The sequence below is a fragment of the Tuber melanosporum genome (genome assembly GCF_000151645.1).
Source record: "Tuber melanosporum whole genome shotgun sequence assembly, scaffold_269, strain Mel28".
NCBI lineage: Eukaryota > Fungi > Ascomycota > Pezizomycetes > Pezizales > Tuberaceae > Tuber > Tuber melanosporum.
In genome coordinates this window covers 15,637-33,427 of record NW_003298940.1, presented here as the reverse complement: position 1 = coordinate 33,427, position 17,791 = coordinate 15,637, and the positions used below count along the sequence as shown (strand labels likewise).

General features: G+C 48.5%; 5 protein-coding genes; 2 read left to right on the top strand and 3 right to left on the bottom strand.

Annotated features, from left to right (window-relative positions):
- Window positions 1–226: 226 nt before the first annotated feature.
- On the bottom strand, window positions 227–1,688 carry GSTUM_00001271001 (uncharacterized protein; the record flags this gene model as incomplete). The annotated part of the gene is made up of 4 exons (XM_002838636.1): window positions 227–253; window positions 315–595; window positions 660–1,139; window positions 1,205–1,688. 4 exons carry the CDS (start codon window positions 1,686–1,688, stop codon window positions 227–229), a joined length of 1,272 nt encoding a protein of 423 aa, XP_002838682.1.
- A 7,067-nt stretch (window positions 1,689–8,755) lies between these two features.
- GSTUM_00001270001 (uncharacterized protein) lies at window positions 8,756–9,615 on the bottom strand (the record flags this gene model as incomplete). XM_002838635.2 has 2 exons in its annotated part: window positions 8,826–9,615; window positions 8,756–8,795 (listed from the first exon to the last, which is right to left on the bottom strand). The coding sequence occupies exons 1-2, from the start codon at window positions 9,047–9,049 to the stop codon at window positions 8,756–8,758; spliced, it is 264 nt and encodes an 87-aa protein (XP_002838681.1). The 5' UTR covers window positions 9,050–9,615.
- Window positions 9,616–9,694: 79 nt separating this feature from the next.
- On the top strand, window positions 9,695–10,127 carry GSTUM_00001269001 (uncharacterized protein; the record flags this gene model as incomplete). The annotated part of the gene is made up of 2 exons (XM_002838634.1): window positions 9,695–9,950; window positions 10,039–10,127. The coding sequence occupies 2 exons, from the start codon at window positions 9,695–9,697 to the stop codon at window positions 10,125–10,127; spliced, it is 345 nt and encodes a 114-aa protein (XP_002838680.1).
- Window positions 10,128–10,142: 15 nt separating this feature from the next.
- On the top strand, window positions 10,143–12,851 carry GSTUM_00001268001 (uncharacterized protein). XM_002838633.2 has 7 exons: window positions 10,143–10,518; window positions 10,594–11,649; window positions 11,718–11,767; window positions 11,828–11,999; window positions 12,065–12,279; window positions 12,334–12,422; window positions 12,478–12,851. The coding sequence occupies exons 2-7, from the start codon at window positions 11,434–11,436 to the stop codon at window positions 12,627–12,629; spliced, it is 894 nt and encodes a 297-aa protein (XP_002838679.1). The 5' UTR covers window positions 10,143–10,518; window positions 10,594–11,433; the 3' UTR covers window positions 12,630–12,851.
- Window positions 12,852–14,246: 1,395 nt separating this feature from the next.
- On the bottom strand, window positions 14,247–16,046 carry GSTUM_00001267001 (uncharacterized protein; the record flags this gene model as incomplete). Its single annotated transcript, XM_002838632.1, has 4 exons — window positions 14,247–14,919; window positions 15,223–15,335; window positions 15,397–15,747; window positions 15,807–16,046. The coding sequence occupies 4 exons, from the start codon at window positions 16,044–16,046 to the stop codon at window positions 14,247–14,249; spliced, it is 1,377 nt and encodes a 458-aa protein (XP_002838678.1).
- Between the last annotated feature and the right edge of the window lie 1,745 nt (window positions 16,047–17,791).

Sequence of the window (17,791 nt, the reverse complement as noted above, 5' to 3'; positions counted from 1 at the left end):
TTGAGCATAGTAGAGCTCGTGTTGACGGGAGCATACAAAGGTATTGCAAGAGTAATCATCAAAAGTTAAGTGGAACGAAACGAAATGGGGAGTGAAAAGAAAAAAAAAAAAGTAAATTTGCACAAGCGCAGTAACAGCACACTATAGCCACTAAAACTCCACGTCTGGAAACTAGCATTGGCTCGCTGGCAATGTATGCCGCACAAGCAAACAAATCCGCCCCAACCTACAATTCCTTTTTCAAGAAGTGTTCCTAGAGGGCCCGACATTAGTATCGCCCTCGAGGGGAGGGGTGACGGTGGGTATTTGCGTACTGGCTTGTGACTAGTCTCGTAGTCGACGTGAACATACGCCCTCTCAACATCTGGTAAGCTCTCTAGCTTGACCTGGAGCTCTTCCGCGACGTCGTGCGTGAGCTGGAGAGCGGTGGTGGCAGACATTACAACATCCACTTCGACAATGATTCTGGGCCCGCTGTGGTATGCCCGGACCGTATCGATCTGGGTAATGAGCGGGGAGTGGGTCATGGAGATGTAAGTGATTAGGCGAAGAAGGGATCGGTCGGCGGTCACGCCAACCAGCAATAGGAACTCGCCTGGTGGAATCATGAGTCAGTTCTTTTGAGGTTCGAGGGATATTAAAAGTAATGGGTGCTGTACGATAAGCGGCTCTGGACCACAATCCCAGAATCAGAAGACTGAGGATGATGGCACCAACTGGATCCAACCACCACTTCAGCTTTGACCCGCCCACGGAGGTGAGGATACCAAACCCGTTTATGAGCAGGTCGTTGCGGTGGTCTTCCCAGAGAATTCTGACCTGGGAATAAATATTCCTGAGGCCCCAGCAGTACAGGAACAGCGTCAATTTTGTGACGAAAGCGACTGCAACAGCAATGATGGAAGGTAGATGGAACTTGTTAAGCTCATCCTCTGCCTTATGCGTCGCAAGCTCTTGGATCGACACCACGATCAGGATTAACGAGACTGCGCACATGAGGAAACAAAAGACAATATTTCCCGCGTTCTCAATACGTGCCTTTCCGGAGGGGAATCTGTTAGGGTCCACTTTGTTAATGGCACGGTGAGAGAGGATTAATAGGAGATTGGAGCATGGATCAAAGATAGAATCAGCCATTGCTAATAACAATAGTTAGTATACCAATATATATTATGATCTGGAGGGTTGTCAAGGAGATACCAACTCGCAAAAAGTGACAAGGATCCAGAAGACAGGGCACCATAGAGTTGTAAGACGGCTAGAATGATATTCGCAGCAAGACTTCCGTTGACGGCAATCAAATAGCGGATACGTGTATCACCCTTCTCATCCTTTGCCTCACGCCTGTGCTCCTCGACAGGCTTCAGTAATTGTTGAATTGACTGGTTTTGGCTCTGGTAGAATTCGTGAATCCCCTTAACGTCCACCTTCTGCATTCTCTTATTATTGTCTCCACCATTATTGGCACCGGTAGTGCTCGATTCGCCAAGAGTTTGCTCAGCACTGGGGCGCTTCCAGCGCGCGGTGCGATGTCTAGCGGTCAGGTTATGGATTTCCTCTGAAGTCTTAAGTCCAGAAGATAGACTGAATGGGTCGGAAACGGTGGGTAGGTTCTCTGGGTCAGCGGGCGGATTAGGTGTTGGGGCGGGGAGGGGGTGCAGCTCGGTGACGGAGGTTGTGAAAGCCATGATGAAAAGGAGGCTGTTGTGAGTGATGGGTGGGTGAAGGGGGGGGGGGGGGCGAGGGTTTTGTGTTTGGCGGGGGAGGAATACGGGTACGATATTTTGAGAACTCTTGAAATCCACTATCAGATTATCAGCGGAAATTAGCCCTTGATCCCAAGATAGGTTTAGTTTGACAAGTTAAGGGAATTGCGAATACCGGTTAACGAGATCCAACACGTTTAGTGGCAGGAAAACGCAATTCTTTCCGGACCCTATGTCCCTGAATCCGGAGGTGGTGGATTTCGAAGGTCTTTTTTTTTTCCGGCAACCGGTAGATCTTAGACGGTGGGATCTCATCGATTGGTTCCAGGCTTCCGTCAGGGCTTTTCTCCGTCCTAGGGTGTTTGACTTTAACCTAAAATCCCACCGCACCAGTATCAGATGTTCGCGCGCTGTCGATCCCTATGGGCCCGCGGGGTGGACGAGATACCTTTAATTTAGGTTAATATGGCGGACGAAAGACACAGATGACCCTCTTGTTATTTGTCAAATATATTTATTGTAGCTAACCACAGCCTATGGGTGAACTACCGAACCAGCCTTGCCACCTAATGGAATTCCATGAAGCTTGTCATATCAGGTTGCCGCCCCCATTTACGAGTACTTAATCGCGATCACAAACAAAAAATGATCATAGTTCGCCATACCAATGCTCAGGTAAGCTGTTCTCCCTAGTCCGAATTTCTCTGTCGTGGCACAAGGAAGTTAAGCCCCATGCAGAGATTTCGGGGGTTAGGGCTCGGAGCGGACCGTGCTGTTTCCCCACTAACTTATGGTAGTGATACCGGCAGCGCAATACTGTACGAGTACTCGTACAAGTACGATACCTCATCCAGATCTATGGTCGCACTCTTCCTTGTTTTACTCGAGTACTGTACTGTACAGGTACTGATAATGAACTGCTGGGGTCAACTTTACCCCGGGGAAATGAGCACCCATCCGTTGACCCCTTTACTCGAATAATTGCTGGCATGTCAGATCGCCTATGCCCGGTCACATCTCATGTTCGGAATTATGGCACCACCGGGCCTTGCCCTAAAGCCGATTGCTTGTACCACAGCGGTTACGGCCCAACAGAACCTTGGAGTATCGTTGATTCAGAGGAATGACATTTGTGGATGTATGATATCATAATATCACTTTTAGACAGAAACGGGGGGAGGCTCTTGGATAGCCAATTATTCAATCGATACCTACCCTTTTTTCGCAAAACCATCCTCGGAAGTGCGGGCCGGGCCGAGCCGATTATGCTGCTTGTACAGTACTCGAGTACTCGTACGAGTAAATCCTCCCTTGCGGCGATGCCATCGATTCGAGAACCGAGCCGCAAGGTTAAGAGCGCTGTGGCACGAGAACGGTTCGTAATATAACTTACCACACTACGGTATGAGATATGCACAGAGAACCCAATACAGTAACTAACATCTGTCAATGTGCCCATGCAGGAACCGACGGAAATCATCCACTGGTATGTGCATGCGACTTAGCCGTGCAATAGGAAAGCGTTTGCCTCACATCTCGTTTGGCCGTGCGTCTCGTTCGTTCTTCCGTTTTTTTTTTTTTTTTGGTCTGGCTCGTTGGCTCCCTGTGCGAATATCGCGGAACGGTCTGGGGGTAAAAATCGGGGGGGGGGAAGCTATCCATATTTTTGTAAGCGGTGGGAGGCCAGGATTTGGTACTCGAATAGTCATTCTCGAGCAACGGTAGTATTTCGGGTTCGCTTAATGTTCCCAGGCCCAGTCCTTTGGTTGACACAACTATTTTCCTGCGGGAAATCATTGGCTTATTGAGTTAACGCTACTTGGTATGGCAACCTCAGGCGGAGAGACAGGGACATGGCAACTGAGGTTGTGGACCAGTTAATCACGGGTTAGCAACTTCAGCCATTATATATCCACTCAACCCAGGTTCTCGTAAGTTAGCCTTTGAGGAGGTGGTGAAGTTAGATATGATACCGCCTTGAATGCTGCCCAGACACCGAGGTGTGGCTCCCCGACGAATATCTAAACTCTTGGTTTCGTGTCGCTCGCCAACTCCTAGCAATCACACCAATCCATCTGGGCCTACAGTACCCACTACCCTTCTCACGGCCATCGCTAGGCATAGGATACCCCCTCCCTCCCTCCCCAAAAGAGGCCCCTCTCTTCGGGCCTGCAACACACCTCCATCATCCCAACCCTACATCCTTATCTCGCTAGAGTACATGATTTCCACCCCCCGGAGCCCCAAGCTGCTCCCGCATCGAGTGACTTCATATGATTGGTTGTCACCTTCTTCACTTCTCCGTCGCTGCCAACTGCAAGGCCAACCCTAGCAATACTGCTACTTACAGATCGCTCCTCTAATTCTCGGCCCACTTCGGGAGAACTTGAGGGTAGGAGTTTGCCTCGAGGCTGCCTGTGGCACATGTTGTATGTGCTGCTTTGATGCGAGTTTGGTGATTCCTGTGGTGGAGGCGAGCCAGGGCCACACTCGCTTGGGGTCAGCAGCGTAGGATCCGCGCTGTTTGGAGAGTTCTCAGCTGGCTTTGTGGTTGCGCATTGCATCTTGCCCGAGCGCAAGGGCAAGGAGCTCCTAAGATATCGTACAGCAGGATAATTTCAGGGTTAGGGTTCGCTGTCTAGTGTTGAGAGTCGGGAGCCAATTAATTGAGTCTGGATTGTTATGATATGATACCTCTTTGGTACGGTACTGTACAGTATCATACTTGTAAGTTGTTTAAGGGGAAGATGTTTGGATGGCATCCTGCTGTGTCACATTAATCCCTTTAGGAAGCGTAGTCAACCTAATCTTGCGCTCGTGTCTTGAACACAAGCAAGGGCAATCTCACCCTTCGGTCCTAAATAGGCACCCCAATCTTGAGTTCCACAAAAACCCGATCTATATAACCCAAAAACCAGCCAACTCCCCCCGGAAACAAAGAGCCTCCCCCCCCATCGGTAAACAAAAACCCTTGACAAGAAAACTATGTATCATATGGATAATATTCGACCATCACACCACGACCACCAAACATTTTGCCTCCCCCTTCCTTTTTCCTTTCCTCCCACCTCTCAGTCGATAGGACGCAGTTGGGTTAGGCTGTCGATACCAAAACAACCCTTCGATTGTCGCTCAATCGCCCAGACCCAATAACTTTCTCGATCGCAGTCGCCCGGCTGTCCGGCCAACCATACATTTCCTGCAGTTTCGGAACAACTAGCCAACCACCAGCCACGTGTCCCGCTTGTCGTGGTTGAACGGGAAAACCAGCGAACGAAACCTTTTGATTTCGGTGCGGCCATCAAGTACCGTGGAGTACCGGTACTCGCCTTGTGTGAGTAGAACGGGTTGGACGGGGGGCAAAAAGATTGCGCAGAAGTCAATACCTGTATTTGTACTGTGCAGTACCTGTTCTCTGTGATGATTCGGATTACAACACTTTTTCCTAAAGTTGGAGGCATTTTTTTTTCGCTCAAATCTACCTTACCCTCACCCCCTCCTACCCTCTTTTCGGAAAGTTGAGCACTCTGGGTCCCTTTTGATCTACTTATCTTTGACCGCGGTTGGATTGGAAGTGGCGCTCATGCTGGTTTCTTTGTGCGATTTAGTATTTCAATTCGACGCCGGCATACAGGCATCGGAGGGTGTCAAAATTGACGTCAAAGCTGTCGAAACTGGAGCACAAGTTTTGCGGACAAGAAACGTCTGGGAAACCATGTCAGCGATGTTGATCGACTATTACGCCGGCGCTACAAGCGCTGCGGGAGATGTACTTGTACGTACCTTTTCTTTTTCTTTTTCTTCTCTTCTCTTTCTATTTTTCGCATTTCCTGGGGAAACTTTGTATGGGATATGCGCGACGGGCAACCCCCGGATGAGGCTTGTCCTATCATGGCCGGCCCCGTCTGCGGTTGTTGTCACCTTTTAAATTCTGGCCTGTCGAGGACGTACATGTGTATCAACCCACACTTGCCGTTCGTCCACATTCCTATTTTCCGCGCCCCCATTCTGGATGGGTGTTCGCATCACTCAGCCCGAGTACAGTACGTACTATCGCTGAAATGCCCCGACTGACGGACGGGCTCACAGCATTGGTGCCAAAGCCATTTTTCACCACCCGACGAATCATTGTTCCATCCGGCCCTGGTATCGGCCAACGAGATCGATCCCAACCATCAGCCATTGAGCTATTTTTGCAACGCCCTCTTAACCATAGCGTTCTTCGCCCTCCAGCTGTTTCTACTAAACGGCCTCCTCCTCCTCTCCCTCTCTATATCCCTCCCGCACCTCCCACACCTTCGTCGTGAAGCAATCATCGGGCAAATCTACAGATACCTTTTCACCCCCTTCGTCTCTATAACCGCGCACATCCTCGGGCCCGCCCACGCGTTTGTGTTCTTCATCTACTTCATCGGATACCAGAACCTCCCTGCGTACAGGCCGGGAGAGTCGATTGCTCTTAGGGTTCTCGCTTCCCTGTTTATGCTACCGTTGTGGGGGCTTATGATAATGGGTGGCTTTCTTGCTTTCGGAATCGGCGCTTGGGGGTTGTTGGCTGGGAGGTGGCTTGCCAGGTTGAACCCCATTAGGCGGGTTCACGAATGGATCGAGTTGAGGAGCGTGGACGAATTGGAACGGGGGTGGGAAGGCCGGTCCAGAGGACTGCTCTCGGGGATCAGAACCTCTGAGGATCAGCCAAAGAAGCCCCTCACCTTCAGCGGGGTAATGGTGGTCTGCTCTCAAGAACCCGTTGCTGCTCCCGCGACACCTCTATCCCCGGTTTTCAAGCAGCGGCAACAACAGCAACAGCAACAGCAACAGCAACAGCAACAGCAACAGCAACAGCAACAGCAACAGCAACAGCAACAGCAACAGCAACAGCAACAGCAACAACAGCAACAACATTCCTTCCGAAGAATCTGCCCCCCGACCCCACCACCAGAACCGGTGGTTATCGGGCCCACTCAGGAGGAACTGCAGGCGCTGCGAGAGGGCTGCAAGCGCATCAACGAGCTCCGGGAACGCATGCGAGGCCGAATGGTAGAAATGAAGGTGGAGATCGACAAGATCAGCGGAAACACCGAACGGGGTCCACTATCTCCACCTTTGCCTTCCCCGCAGCACCGATACCGAAATTCCCCGTTAGTATCCCGAAACTCTAATCCTCCTTCTCCTCTACTGCCTGTGAAGTCTTCCTAACGATACCAGACGGCCTCTACACTCTATGCATAGAGTTAAAGTCAAGGTCTGAAGAAATCAAAAATTTTCGCGCGTAAAGCATCATCATCGGGGAATGGCGTTCAATTTTTTTCAATCTTTTTTTTTTTTTTTTTCTCCGTCCTTTTTGCTTTTTTATTTTTGTTTAAAAACCCATCATCGCCATAAGTAATCATTGTTTATTATCGGGAATTTGGGTTATTGGTGTCATTATTCATTTTTTTATCTGTTGTTTCCTTTTTATTTACTTTTATTTCGGATCGGAGTTTTCTGTTTTCAAGTATGATACGGCTTATATACTCGCTTGCTGCTCACTGGATGGATGGTAAACGCCTCATGCGACGTCTTCACGTCTCTTTTTTCTTCTTCTTTTTTTTCTTCTTTCTTTCTTTTTTTCTCCTCTTTTTTCCCGGTGTTATTATTACCACTATTGCTAGACGGATAATCATAAAAGTCTACCCTTTTTTTTTTCTTCTTTTCTTTCTCTCCGGATATCGCAAGTTTCCGGCGGTGCGGTAGAATCATCGTATGATGGATGACCTGTGATGGCCGATGGGATCGAGAATACGACCGGGGGCGTACGAGTAAGTATCGTAAAAGTATAGCGCAATGGGAGGGTGAGTGAGGCGCGCAGCCTACAACTTATCTATCCCCCCAAAGAAAACCAAGGCAATGCGCGCATATAGTCCCATCCAGCACAAGCCAAATGAATGGCCAACCTACTCACGAGCAGCACATCCATCCCCACTAGGGAAAAAAAAATTAAAATTAAAAATTTTCTTTTCTTTTCTTCTTCACCTCCCCGCAGAGTTTATATGATAGGGTTATCATAATATTATTATAATAATAATTATTATATAATATCATACAAGAGCGATTTTGCCCACCTTTTCCAGATGCTGACCGACTATCATAACCGTGAAAGTGTGGACGATACTGTAGGAGTATGATACGAGTACTGTATCATATCATGTGCGCGCTCGTCCAGCCCGGGGCTGTGCAGCATTTGCGCTGCCGGAAGGCGGGGGGACGGGAATGTATCATGGGGGATCACTCGGTTGGGGCGCTCCTGGTTGTCGCTCGCTGGGTTGATGGATGGTGCTTGACTGGGCAATGTGGGTTTTGCATTGGCTTTCCGGGTTGGGGTTGTGGAGGTGCTGTTTATGATAATGGGATCACCGTACGATACGTGTGTATACGCAGTAATTGTGTGGTCGTATGAGTAAGGGTAGTGTGGAGGCTATTTAATGTATGATGCCTCTGGTTGTGATGCCTGTTTTTTTCTTCTGTATTGTACTAGTATTAGTACCGCGTAATAGCATACGAGTAGATCCTGGCATCCACTGTATAATACTTGCATAGTAGCGGTGTTCCCCTCTCCGAACCGATCACCGTCCTCCCTCCCATCTTTATTCGGACTTTGTGAATCCTCCCAGCTCGCTTTGTCTCCCCTCTCGCTAATTACGGACCAGTGTTCGAGGGGATGGGTCGACAGTATATTATTAGATGGAGATGGAGATGTATGATGGGCACGGTACTATGGCGGGTCTTAAGACGCCCTAGATGGTATGATACAAAAGAAAATGGGTAGCATGACAAATTAATAGGTATGATAGGTAGAAAAATAGATGCAACCGACGCCCCGGGCCCCAAACACCGACCAACCAACCAACCGACACGGAATGAAACGGGATGAAACAAAAAAAAAAAAGAGAAAACGCCCAAAGTCAGAGCCTCCTCCCACCTCTCCGGACTATGGTAGCAACGGTACGGTAACTTCTTTTCCACCAGTCCCTCCAGCCACTTTGCCAATAGACAACAAAACCACACAATCAATCACCGCTCCCCTGACCAAGCCTCAAATCCAAACGACTAACCATCCTCTCATCAGACACCACATACCTCCCCACCGATCCCTCCCCATCATCCTCCTCCCTATCACTCTCGCTCTCGCTCGGTGGCGTCAGCACAATTCTAGGAATTGCTGTCTTCTTCCCGTGGCGCAGGTGCAGGAGGACTTTCAACTTTCGCAGTGTGTGCCTTATTGCGCGCATCTTTGAGTTTTTCTTTTTGGCGCTCGCCGGGAAGGAGGGGGAAGAGAAGAGCTTGGTATTGGTTGGTCGCATTTTCGCGGCGGGAAGTGGTGATAGGGGGAGGGGCGCCGGCACCGGCGGCATGGGGTGTTGGGATGCTGTGTTGCCAATATGACTATCGCTACGACTGGGCTGGACTGGGATGGTTTTGTTGGGGCGGTTCTTTCTATACAAGGTTTTGCTGCGCATCGCCAGGAGAGTATCGTCGTGAGGAGTGAGGGGGTATGGTTATTGGTCACTTCGTTGGTTAACGGTGGAGGAGGAGGAGGAGGAGATGGTGGTGGTTAGCTTATGGGCAGGGGGGGTGTTTACTGAGTTGTTGCGATTTATGTGATGTGATAGTGGGGTTCGGCGAGGGAGGTGAGGTGCTGCGTTGTAATTCATGAGGTTGCTAGAGGGAGGCGCAGGTTATGATTGGATGCACCAAGTGCTGGATGGATGGATTGGTTGGTAAGTGGTGTCGTGATGTCTGGTGGCTGGTGGTTTGGGGATGGACATTTAAATGCAGAGGAAGTTGCATGGCGTGGCATGCCTTCCAGATTGGAGTATCATAGCTTAAGCTAGATGGACATCTGGACTTGCATCATAGGTGGTGGTGGTGACTTGTGAGGCTGGTGTTCAAGATCGTGGGTGGCGTTTTGCCGTTCGCAGTGGAAATAAGGTTTGTTAAGCGTGCTCATGTGTGGCGTGGTATCGGTGGTGTGGGTGGAAGTGTCATGGGTCGGGTGTGGCGTTTATCACCTGAGGGATGCGAGCTTATTATTCTTGCCTACTCCGTTCTGTCATCTTTGCTCGCTCACCCCTATTTCCCCCTCCCTCCCCCCTTCGATTATTCTGGGATGCTCTAGATCAACAGATGAGAGAGGAATACCCATCCGTCGTCTAGCTGTATATCAGAAACAACCTGGCTGCTCTTGCTCTTCCACATCCTCAGGTAGTACAAGTCTTCTCGTTGATTAAATCCTCTTGGCAAACGATGGATAGTCCACCGATTGCTTGGCTGACTACCCTCATTCCTTCAGGTTTTCGCTGGAAACTTTCCTCCTTCTGCCCACTCGCTCCGGGAACCATGGATACTGAGCACACGTACAGTACTAGGTCCTCTTTCTGAAGTCCTAGTTCTGTAGTCGGAGGTAGCGTGTCGGCGTGGGCCGCTGTGGTTGTGGGTATCACGGTTTGCTTCTGTTTGGGTACAATACTCGAGTACTAGTACGAGTACAGTGCCGGTGATGTATCGGGACCTACCTTTATCTCATAGCATGTCCCCCCCTTTTTTGTGGTCCATGGTGCGCCACGGGCGCAAGGTCCGGCTGAATTGCCGATACTACTGTATCAGCAGGGTGCTGAGACAGCAACCCCATCATCGTACGGTGATTTTTCCGGTCTGGCTTGGAAGGTTGCACCGAAACTGCTGGGCACAAGTTCTCGACTATCCCCTTGGGATTCAAGAGCGCGCTAAGCTGTTAGGACACGGTGGATATACAAGTAACTGTGTTCTCATAGTATGCAATGAAACTCTGCGTTCCCAAACGTGATCTGGTGGTAAGTGTTGTAGTCTAATCTCATCTACGCATTAGAGGCATTCAACCCCAGGGTCGAAAAAGCGTTTTTCGAGTGTCAAATTCCCGGTGGATCTGCGGAATTTTTTGCAAAAGGGGAGCTATACACACCCAAGCCTTCAACTCGAAAAAACCGTATAAATGGTTCTCAGCCCGGGGGGTGAATGCCTCTGTGCATACTGCACTCGTCCTACCAACCGGAATTCCGAGACCACGGTAGCGCGTGGCCTTCCTATGCGTAAAAGAGAAGGTCCGGATAGGGTCGCACCCCATGCTACTGCGGAGAAACTTCGCTATCAATATTCTACTTGTATGATACGAGTACAGGTACTTGTAATCTGGAGCTGCACTGGTGCTACAGTTGGGGACTGCTGCTGGACGACTTTGTGCTACCGTCCTAGGGTTAGGGATCTGCTTTTTCCTACCATGATACCAATTTCACAGGGTCTCACTCATTCACCTTTATTAATTTTAACACAATTAGGCCCACGCTTGGTATCATACCCGCATTGGGTTCCCGAGCAGCTAGATAAATCTGTTTCCTCACGCTGAGCCGGAAACATCTTTGTCCGTCATTTCCGGCGGCTGCTAACTCCTCCACTTCACAATTCCTAAATTACAGTACAGCCGCCAGGGGATCTTAAAAAAGATAGCCTGTCGTGGGGAACGCGGGGTTCAATCCGAATAGCAATTTGAAAGATCTACTCGCTTGTAGTCGGAATATATAAGAATGCTAAGATTTCAACACAGATTTCTACACCTATTCCTTCCTTTCCTTAGCCGACCTTAAGTCTTTCTCTTACCAACTCCATTCGTTTCTCCTTCCTTCAACAAAATAATTGTAATAACAGAAAAAATATGATTCCGGCAATCTTTTTCTTATCCAGTTTCGCCACGGCGGCGCTCGCGGCACCGAAGGTTATTTGGGAAGGCAGGTTGAAGATGAATTTTTCAGCGGCCGATCTGGATAAACCCACTACTAGTCCGTATAATGCCGAGTTTGTTCTCGGTGCTGGGCAGAAGTGGTCTGAGCAGTTGCTTTTCCCGAGCATGAGTGTTACGGGGCCTTCTTTGGTATTATATAACTCTTCTGTCTAATTGGTGGCGGTGGTATTGGTGACTGATGGATAGGTGGCTGGTAGTTCGATTTGGGGTACCCCGATTACAGGAAGCCCATCGAGGTTACGATTAAGTATTACTTCCTTCGAATTAAACTATTTCACGAGCAGAACACTTATAATTATGATCACAGTGATAAATCAATCTTTACACCAGGCGGTAACGCGCAAAAAGGCTTCCGTCGCTCTGAACTCCTACCCAGCACCAATAACGGCACGGATGCTACGGTCCAGGGGACCACCACGCTCCACTTCTCCGTGAAAGAGGACGTCCACCGTCCATTGAACTACTCCCACCAATACGAGGTAACTTATCTCCCTCCCCGTTATCCACCTCTAATTCCAAATCCAATTATTAAGCCACCCCGTAGATAGTATTTATCGAAACAAACGACTTCAGCAGCCACGTCTGGACATTAAAGACCGGAACACCATTCGGTTCCTCCGAGGTCCCAGCGAAGGACGCGAGGACGCTCCGTCTCGGGGGTTCCACCGCTGGTGGGAAAGCCGAGGAAGTACTCTTCTCTGTGCCGTTTGACACCGGGTGCTGGCACAACTTTGCCGTTCAGACAAATTGGGTTGATAAGTGGGTGTTCCTGTGGCACGGGCTCCGCGATTGGGCTGGCTAACGCTCAATTAGTACTATTTCGGTATGGCACTCAACCGGCTACGGCCTCCTGAGTGAGGTTGTAAAGACCAGAGCGAATAACGCCACCGGCAAGGGCCAAGGTGAGGCTCTAGCCTAACGTATTCAACAATTGGATGTCGAGACTAATGATTGCAGCGCACATTGGAATCTTGAAATTGCCGACTCCACCGGCTACTGATCTTTCCCATGAAGGATATCAGCCATCGGACATCAACGAGGGATTGATATATGGTGGTCTCTTTGTCGAGGATTGGAGTCAAAATGGAGTTTCTCGCACCCCTTGGTAATAGCGGGTAGCCTGTACACTTTTGGATGGAGAGAAGGAGGGCAAATTTTATTCCGCACGAGCACCTGGTAAACGGTTTACTATATTTAGAGTGCTTAATGGAAGTACACCGCTGGGTGGTGTCGAATGGATTGATTATGCGATGATTTTATTGTATCATAAAGCCTAGAGGCTGGGGAGCACTAATTGCTTCGCCTTGGAAATGTCATACCAACTCTCATGGCATGGCCTAACTCCTGCTTGAGCGAGAGTAGAAACCTGTCTCACAGTGCTTGATATACTACGATATACTCTAAATTTGACAACCCTCCGCTGGTGATAACCCCTGGTCTGAAGCCTCATGACATATCACTCGCTATATAAACCATTCGACTTTTTTTTTTTTTTCCCTTTTCCCCTGCAACATACTCGAGTACAGACATCCGCCAAGTATCATAATATTATCATATGATACCATCCAGACGTAAACCTCACCCCTGGGTAGTTGCCGATAAACCCCTTAGTAAATGTCACGGCTCGATACCGTTTGTATAATACTCCGCATACCGTATCATACTTGGGCAACTCACCCACCACCACCCCGCCCAGTTTTTTTTCTCTTCTTTCCCCCTTCGAATTTTATAACACTGCACTGTAATAAAGTTATGATGGAAAGACTTTTCAAATCGAAATTATATCGCGCACGAACACACACACACACGCGGTAGCACTACTTTTGTCCCGCATGCAGATACGTAGCAAATGGAGGAAGAAAAAAAAAAAAAAAAATCTAGATGAGGGGGGAACCATTTATAGAGAAGAGTGAAAATAACAATCTGACGAGTTCGATGATCATCGCCCCCGCTCCTAGATTCATGGGGGGGGGGGGGGGGATTCTACATGATAGGTATGATACAAAGTGGGCAGGGAGAAAGTTCTCGTGTATGATATCATATCTTGATTCCATTGGTCAAGTCGATATTATACGAGTATGGTAGTATCATACCGGTGCCATGAGGAGGGTTCAATCCCCCCCTGCCTTGGTATGATATATTCACTCGTTATGGGACATAATCCACTCGCTCATTTCCATCTAGTGCACCACCTGTTCAGCAACTCTATACGAATCAGCATTTTATCATACTTTGAAAGACGCTTGTATATATACCAAGCGGGACGCATACAAATACACAATTGTATAGACTTGTGATCAACGACTTCTATCTAACTACAGGATTGAGACTCGAAAATATTTACAACTGCCGTGGGGGGGTAATTAGAAAGGGGTGATATTTAGGCGAGACTAGAGGAAGAGGATAAGGAGAGAAAAAGAAGAAAAAAACGGGAAAAAAAAGCATGATCAAGCCGTCCGCTAGTTTCCCCATTCGCGCTCACAGACAAAGTAAAGAAAAAAAATAAAAATACAAAAAGCCAACGCCGAAAATGCCTATGTATGCTGAGGTAAGTAGGAAACTCCAACAAAATAGAAAAGAAAACAGGACAAAGAGGCCGTTAATTTCTCTCAGTCGTCTAGAGATGTAGGAAATATAAAAAATATTCCCGTGGGGAGAAGTGAGGTTCTGGATATAGCATTAAGATCTGGCTGCGTTGGGAGAAGGCTGTGGGTCACAATTTACCTTCACCAAGTGAAACTCTCTTCGGAGAAGTCGATAGTAGCTTGGTCAACGAACTTGAGTGTGGCAGCCCTGACCGAGTCACTCACAGCGCCACCACCGCAGACAGTTACCGCCATGGCACCAATCCTTCGTCTCACGACCTTCTCGAGAACAATTTCGAATTCCGGCCTTCCGACGTGAACATTAACAAGGCCGCCGTGGCCAGCCCACTCATCCCCGCTAATTGTGGTGCTAGGTCGGGTGATATAGATGTCAACCTCGAGTACCCGGCGACAGAGTGGCATCCGCAGAATCTCTTCAAGCCAATCCGAGACCCAGTGGATATGCTCACTTTTTCTGATGACCCAAACCAATTTAACCCTCTGGGTAGCCACGGTTCCTTCGTTGTATCCGTGCAAGAGATGTCTAACATAACCCAGGCAATGGGTGATACCAACACCCCCAGCAACCAGGACCACTGTCCCGAAGGAATCGAGCGAGTGATGTCCGCCATAGGGTCCCTCGACCAAGCCTAGAACCTTCAAGACGCACCCGTTTTCCAGCTTTTCCGGGTCAGCAGTTGCGGCGGCAGACTGCGCAGCATCATATAGTGCTCTTGTGAAACCATCGTGTTTCGATATGATGAAGTGCATCGTAGTCTTTTTCGGGGTGGTGGTTTTCTGGGGCTCATGATGCCTCACAGGAAGCGTAGGTGAATTCCGTACCACAAAGTCTCGTGTGTTTGCGGGGATTGACCTACGCGGACAATTTTCTTGTAAATTATTCTCAAGGTTACAATATGTCTCTTGTCGCACACAAGTTCTATCGCGTGAGACGGCTCTCGCGGATACTTGTGCTGGGTTTGCTCCTGAATGGTACTTGCTTGGATCGTATAGATCTTTTTGGGCATTCTGGTCTCCGTTGACAATGGATTGGCATTGCGAACGGGAGACAGCTTGGGGGGTAGCTGTGGTGGGTGTTGGGTTTTGAGTCTCCCACTTGTCGGGCATCTGTGTCGCTCCAACCGCCTGCTTGGATTCCTCTGCGGATGTCCAAGCGATTGAGAACGGGTGAGATTGCCACCAGCCGATTCGTGGTACATAAAGATATGCCTATAAAAATAATTGTCAATTTTATTCTCAATCATAAGAAAGAGCGTTCATGCAAACCTACGTGAGTTCCAGGCCTGTACTTGAATGGGGTAGAAAGTTCAACACTAAACCTAACAGCATCCCCACCTTTCAGCGGGGCAACTTCAGCTACGTTGGAAAGTAGCCCCTTCCTTCTCCACCTGATATTGTTCCTCAAGATGCGCAAGATCCTAAAAACACGATCAGCAACCCATATCGCAATAGCGACGTTGCAGTAAACCATTTGAGGTAACATGTCGATATAAAGATGCCACCAAACGCCGGCTACAAAAAATGCAACGAGCAGCTGATGCATCGACAAGAAGAACTCATAGTTTGCGTGTCGTAGTGGCGAAGTAGACAAAAAGGCGATTAAGATGAGAGCAATTTCGGCCTGTATATGATTAGACCTTGCTCTCGGTAGGGAATAAATGTTATGTAAAAAAAACGTACCATCAAACCAACTTGGTAAAAATGACTGATCCTTAAAGCTTCATTTAGGCCTTCCCATCCTGCCTGATCAACCTTGTTGACTGTCCATGCAAGCATGTGTGCTACCGACTCCAACACCACAACCCTGCCAATCCAGCGGTGAAACAGGTTCCAAATATCAAATCCCACCTCAACTGCATGCCCAACGAAATTGTTTCTCGCCATGCAAACAAACAACGGAATCATATTGACAACAGCCATAACACCTGTCCTTCCTCTAAACTCAGCCACGAGTGCAGCCTTTGTCGGTTCTCTAAATCTTCCATCTGGGCCTATCGAGCCGTCCCAGGGAAGATAGAGGGTGCAGTATAGAACGTTTGACAGAAAATATAAAAATATTATAATAAAGTTCAGACGGGATGGCAGAGCCCCGAGGTGAATTCTGATAGATGGTGCGGGAAAGCTCACAATGAATGGGCTGTTGTGACGCAACTTGTACAAGGGCGCCAGGATTAGATGGCGTCTAAGTAGCGAGAACCATCTCCCTGATGGGAGGGAATAAAAATGTGATGCTGTAGTCGTATATGAAGACGCAACGGTTATTGCTAAGCGTTGGCTATTGATGTGATAAACAGATGTCCTGAAGATGAATAGTAACGCAACCACTGACCCTAGAGTTGCGAAAAGATAGGTCCTAAGAGCCAATTCTCATTAGAGGTAAATCTCCTTGTATATTCAACAAAGGAAAGACTGAGGTGTCTTTTGATATTTATTTTCCCAAAGAAATACACTTTTCGTGACTTACGAGAACATGAGATTCTCAAAATTATCCACACCCGTCAGCCCCCAGGTGAAATTAATAGTATCCGGGCTCATCCAGTCAATAGTTGGTATAGGATCACCCTTGAATAAAGACCTTCCTTCGTGTGCTGGTAAGGCTGGTACGGTAACTGAAGGAAAGTCTCCCGTTGGAGAAGCATATACTAGCGTATCGCACAGTAAAGAGAAGAGGAAAGTGAAAGGCTGAGGATGTTTTCGGTTCCCCATGACTCGGCAGGCGGTATTATACCAATCGGCCGAGATTTCCTATTGCGGAAAGGCTTGCGCAAGAGGAAAGAAAGTCTAGCGAGAAGTAGTCGGAATGTTAAAACAGAAGGATGGAATGCTGTTTTCGTAAACTTATTCATCGTCAACAACGTTACTTTCAAAGACATTATGGTGCGCAGCAATCGCACAGGGCAACGCGGCCATTCAATAGATAGATGTGAGGAGGGTGCTGACTAATTGTATCCACTCTTCAGATTTGTTTCGGGTTTTCCCTTTCTATCTAGTTCAAAATCTCCTTTTGCAGATTGCTTAAAGTAACGATCGCTTTTTAGATCACCAACTGCAAAGATGTTTGAAGGGAGACGATGGAGAGCGCAAATGGATATATTTTTTTCTATACTTAGGCGTTAGCGATGGCCCAGAAGCAGGGCGGGTGGGGGGTATGATATCTCTCTGGGGGTTGAAGATATGGAGGTTTGTAGAGTTCGTGGGACTTACTAGGCACACCCCTTTTGCGGCTACACATCCAGGACCTCAGACAAGACCAAGAAAGAGCATTTAATTGAGCAGGAGGATGTACGGGGGGTAGGGGTGGGGAAAGGAAATCGAGAGAAAGAATGGAGAAGATGGTGAAGCCTATGTAAGGGACATGGAATGTGGGGCGGGTGAGGTCGCTTGTATATAGCTAATGCCTACCCGCGAGAAGGTACTTTGGCCGCCGGCACTCTTCACACACCCAAGCCGTTATCCTTTTCACCAAACCTCTGTTAAGAAGCGCACCGGCGCCGGCTGGCTAAACGATGGGGGGGTGTACGTCGTGGGTTGCAGGTAAGATACGACGATGCACCCCCGCGCTCTTCATCCCCAACATCCCCCCGGAGTACTCTGTAGTACTCTGTGATAGCATGACAGCAGGGCTAACGCCTGCTCCCCTCCATCTCATCCTTCTCACCTCCAAC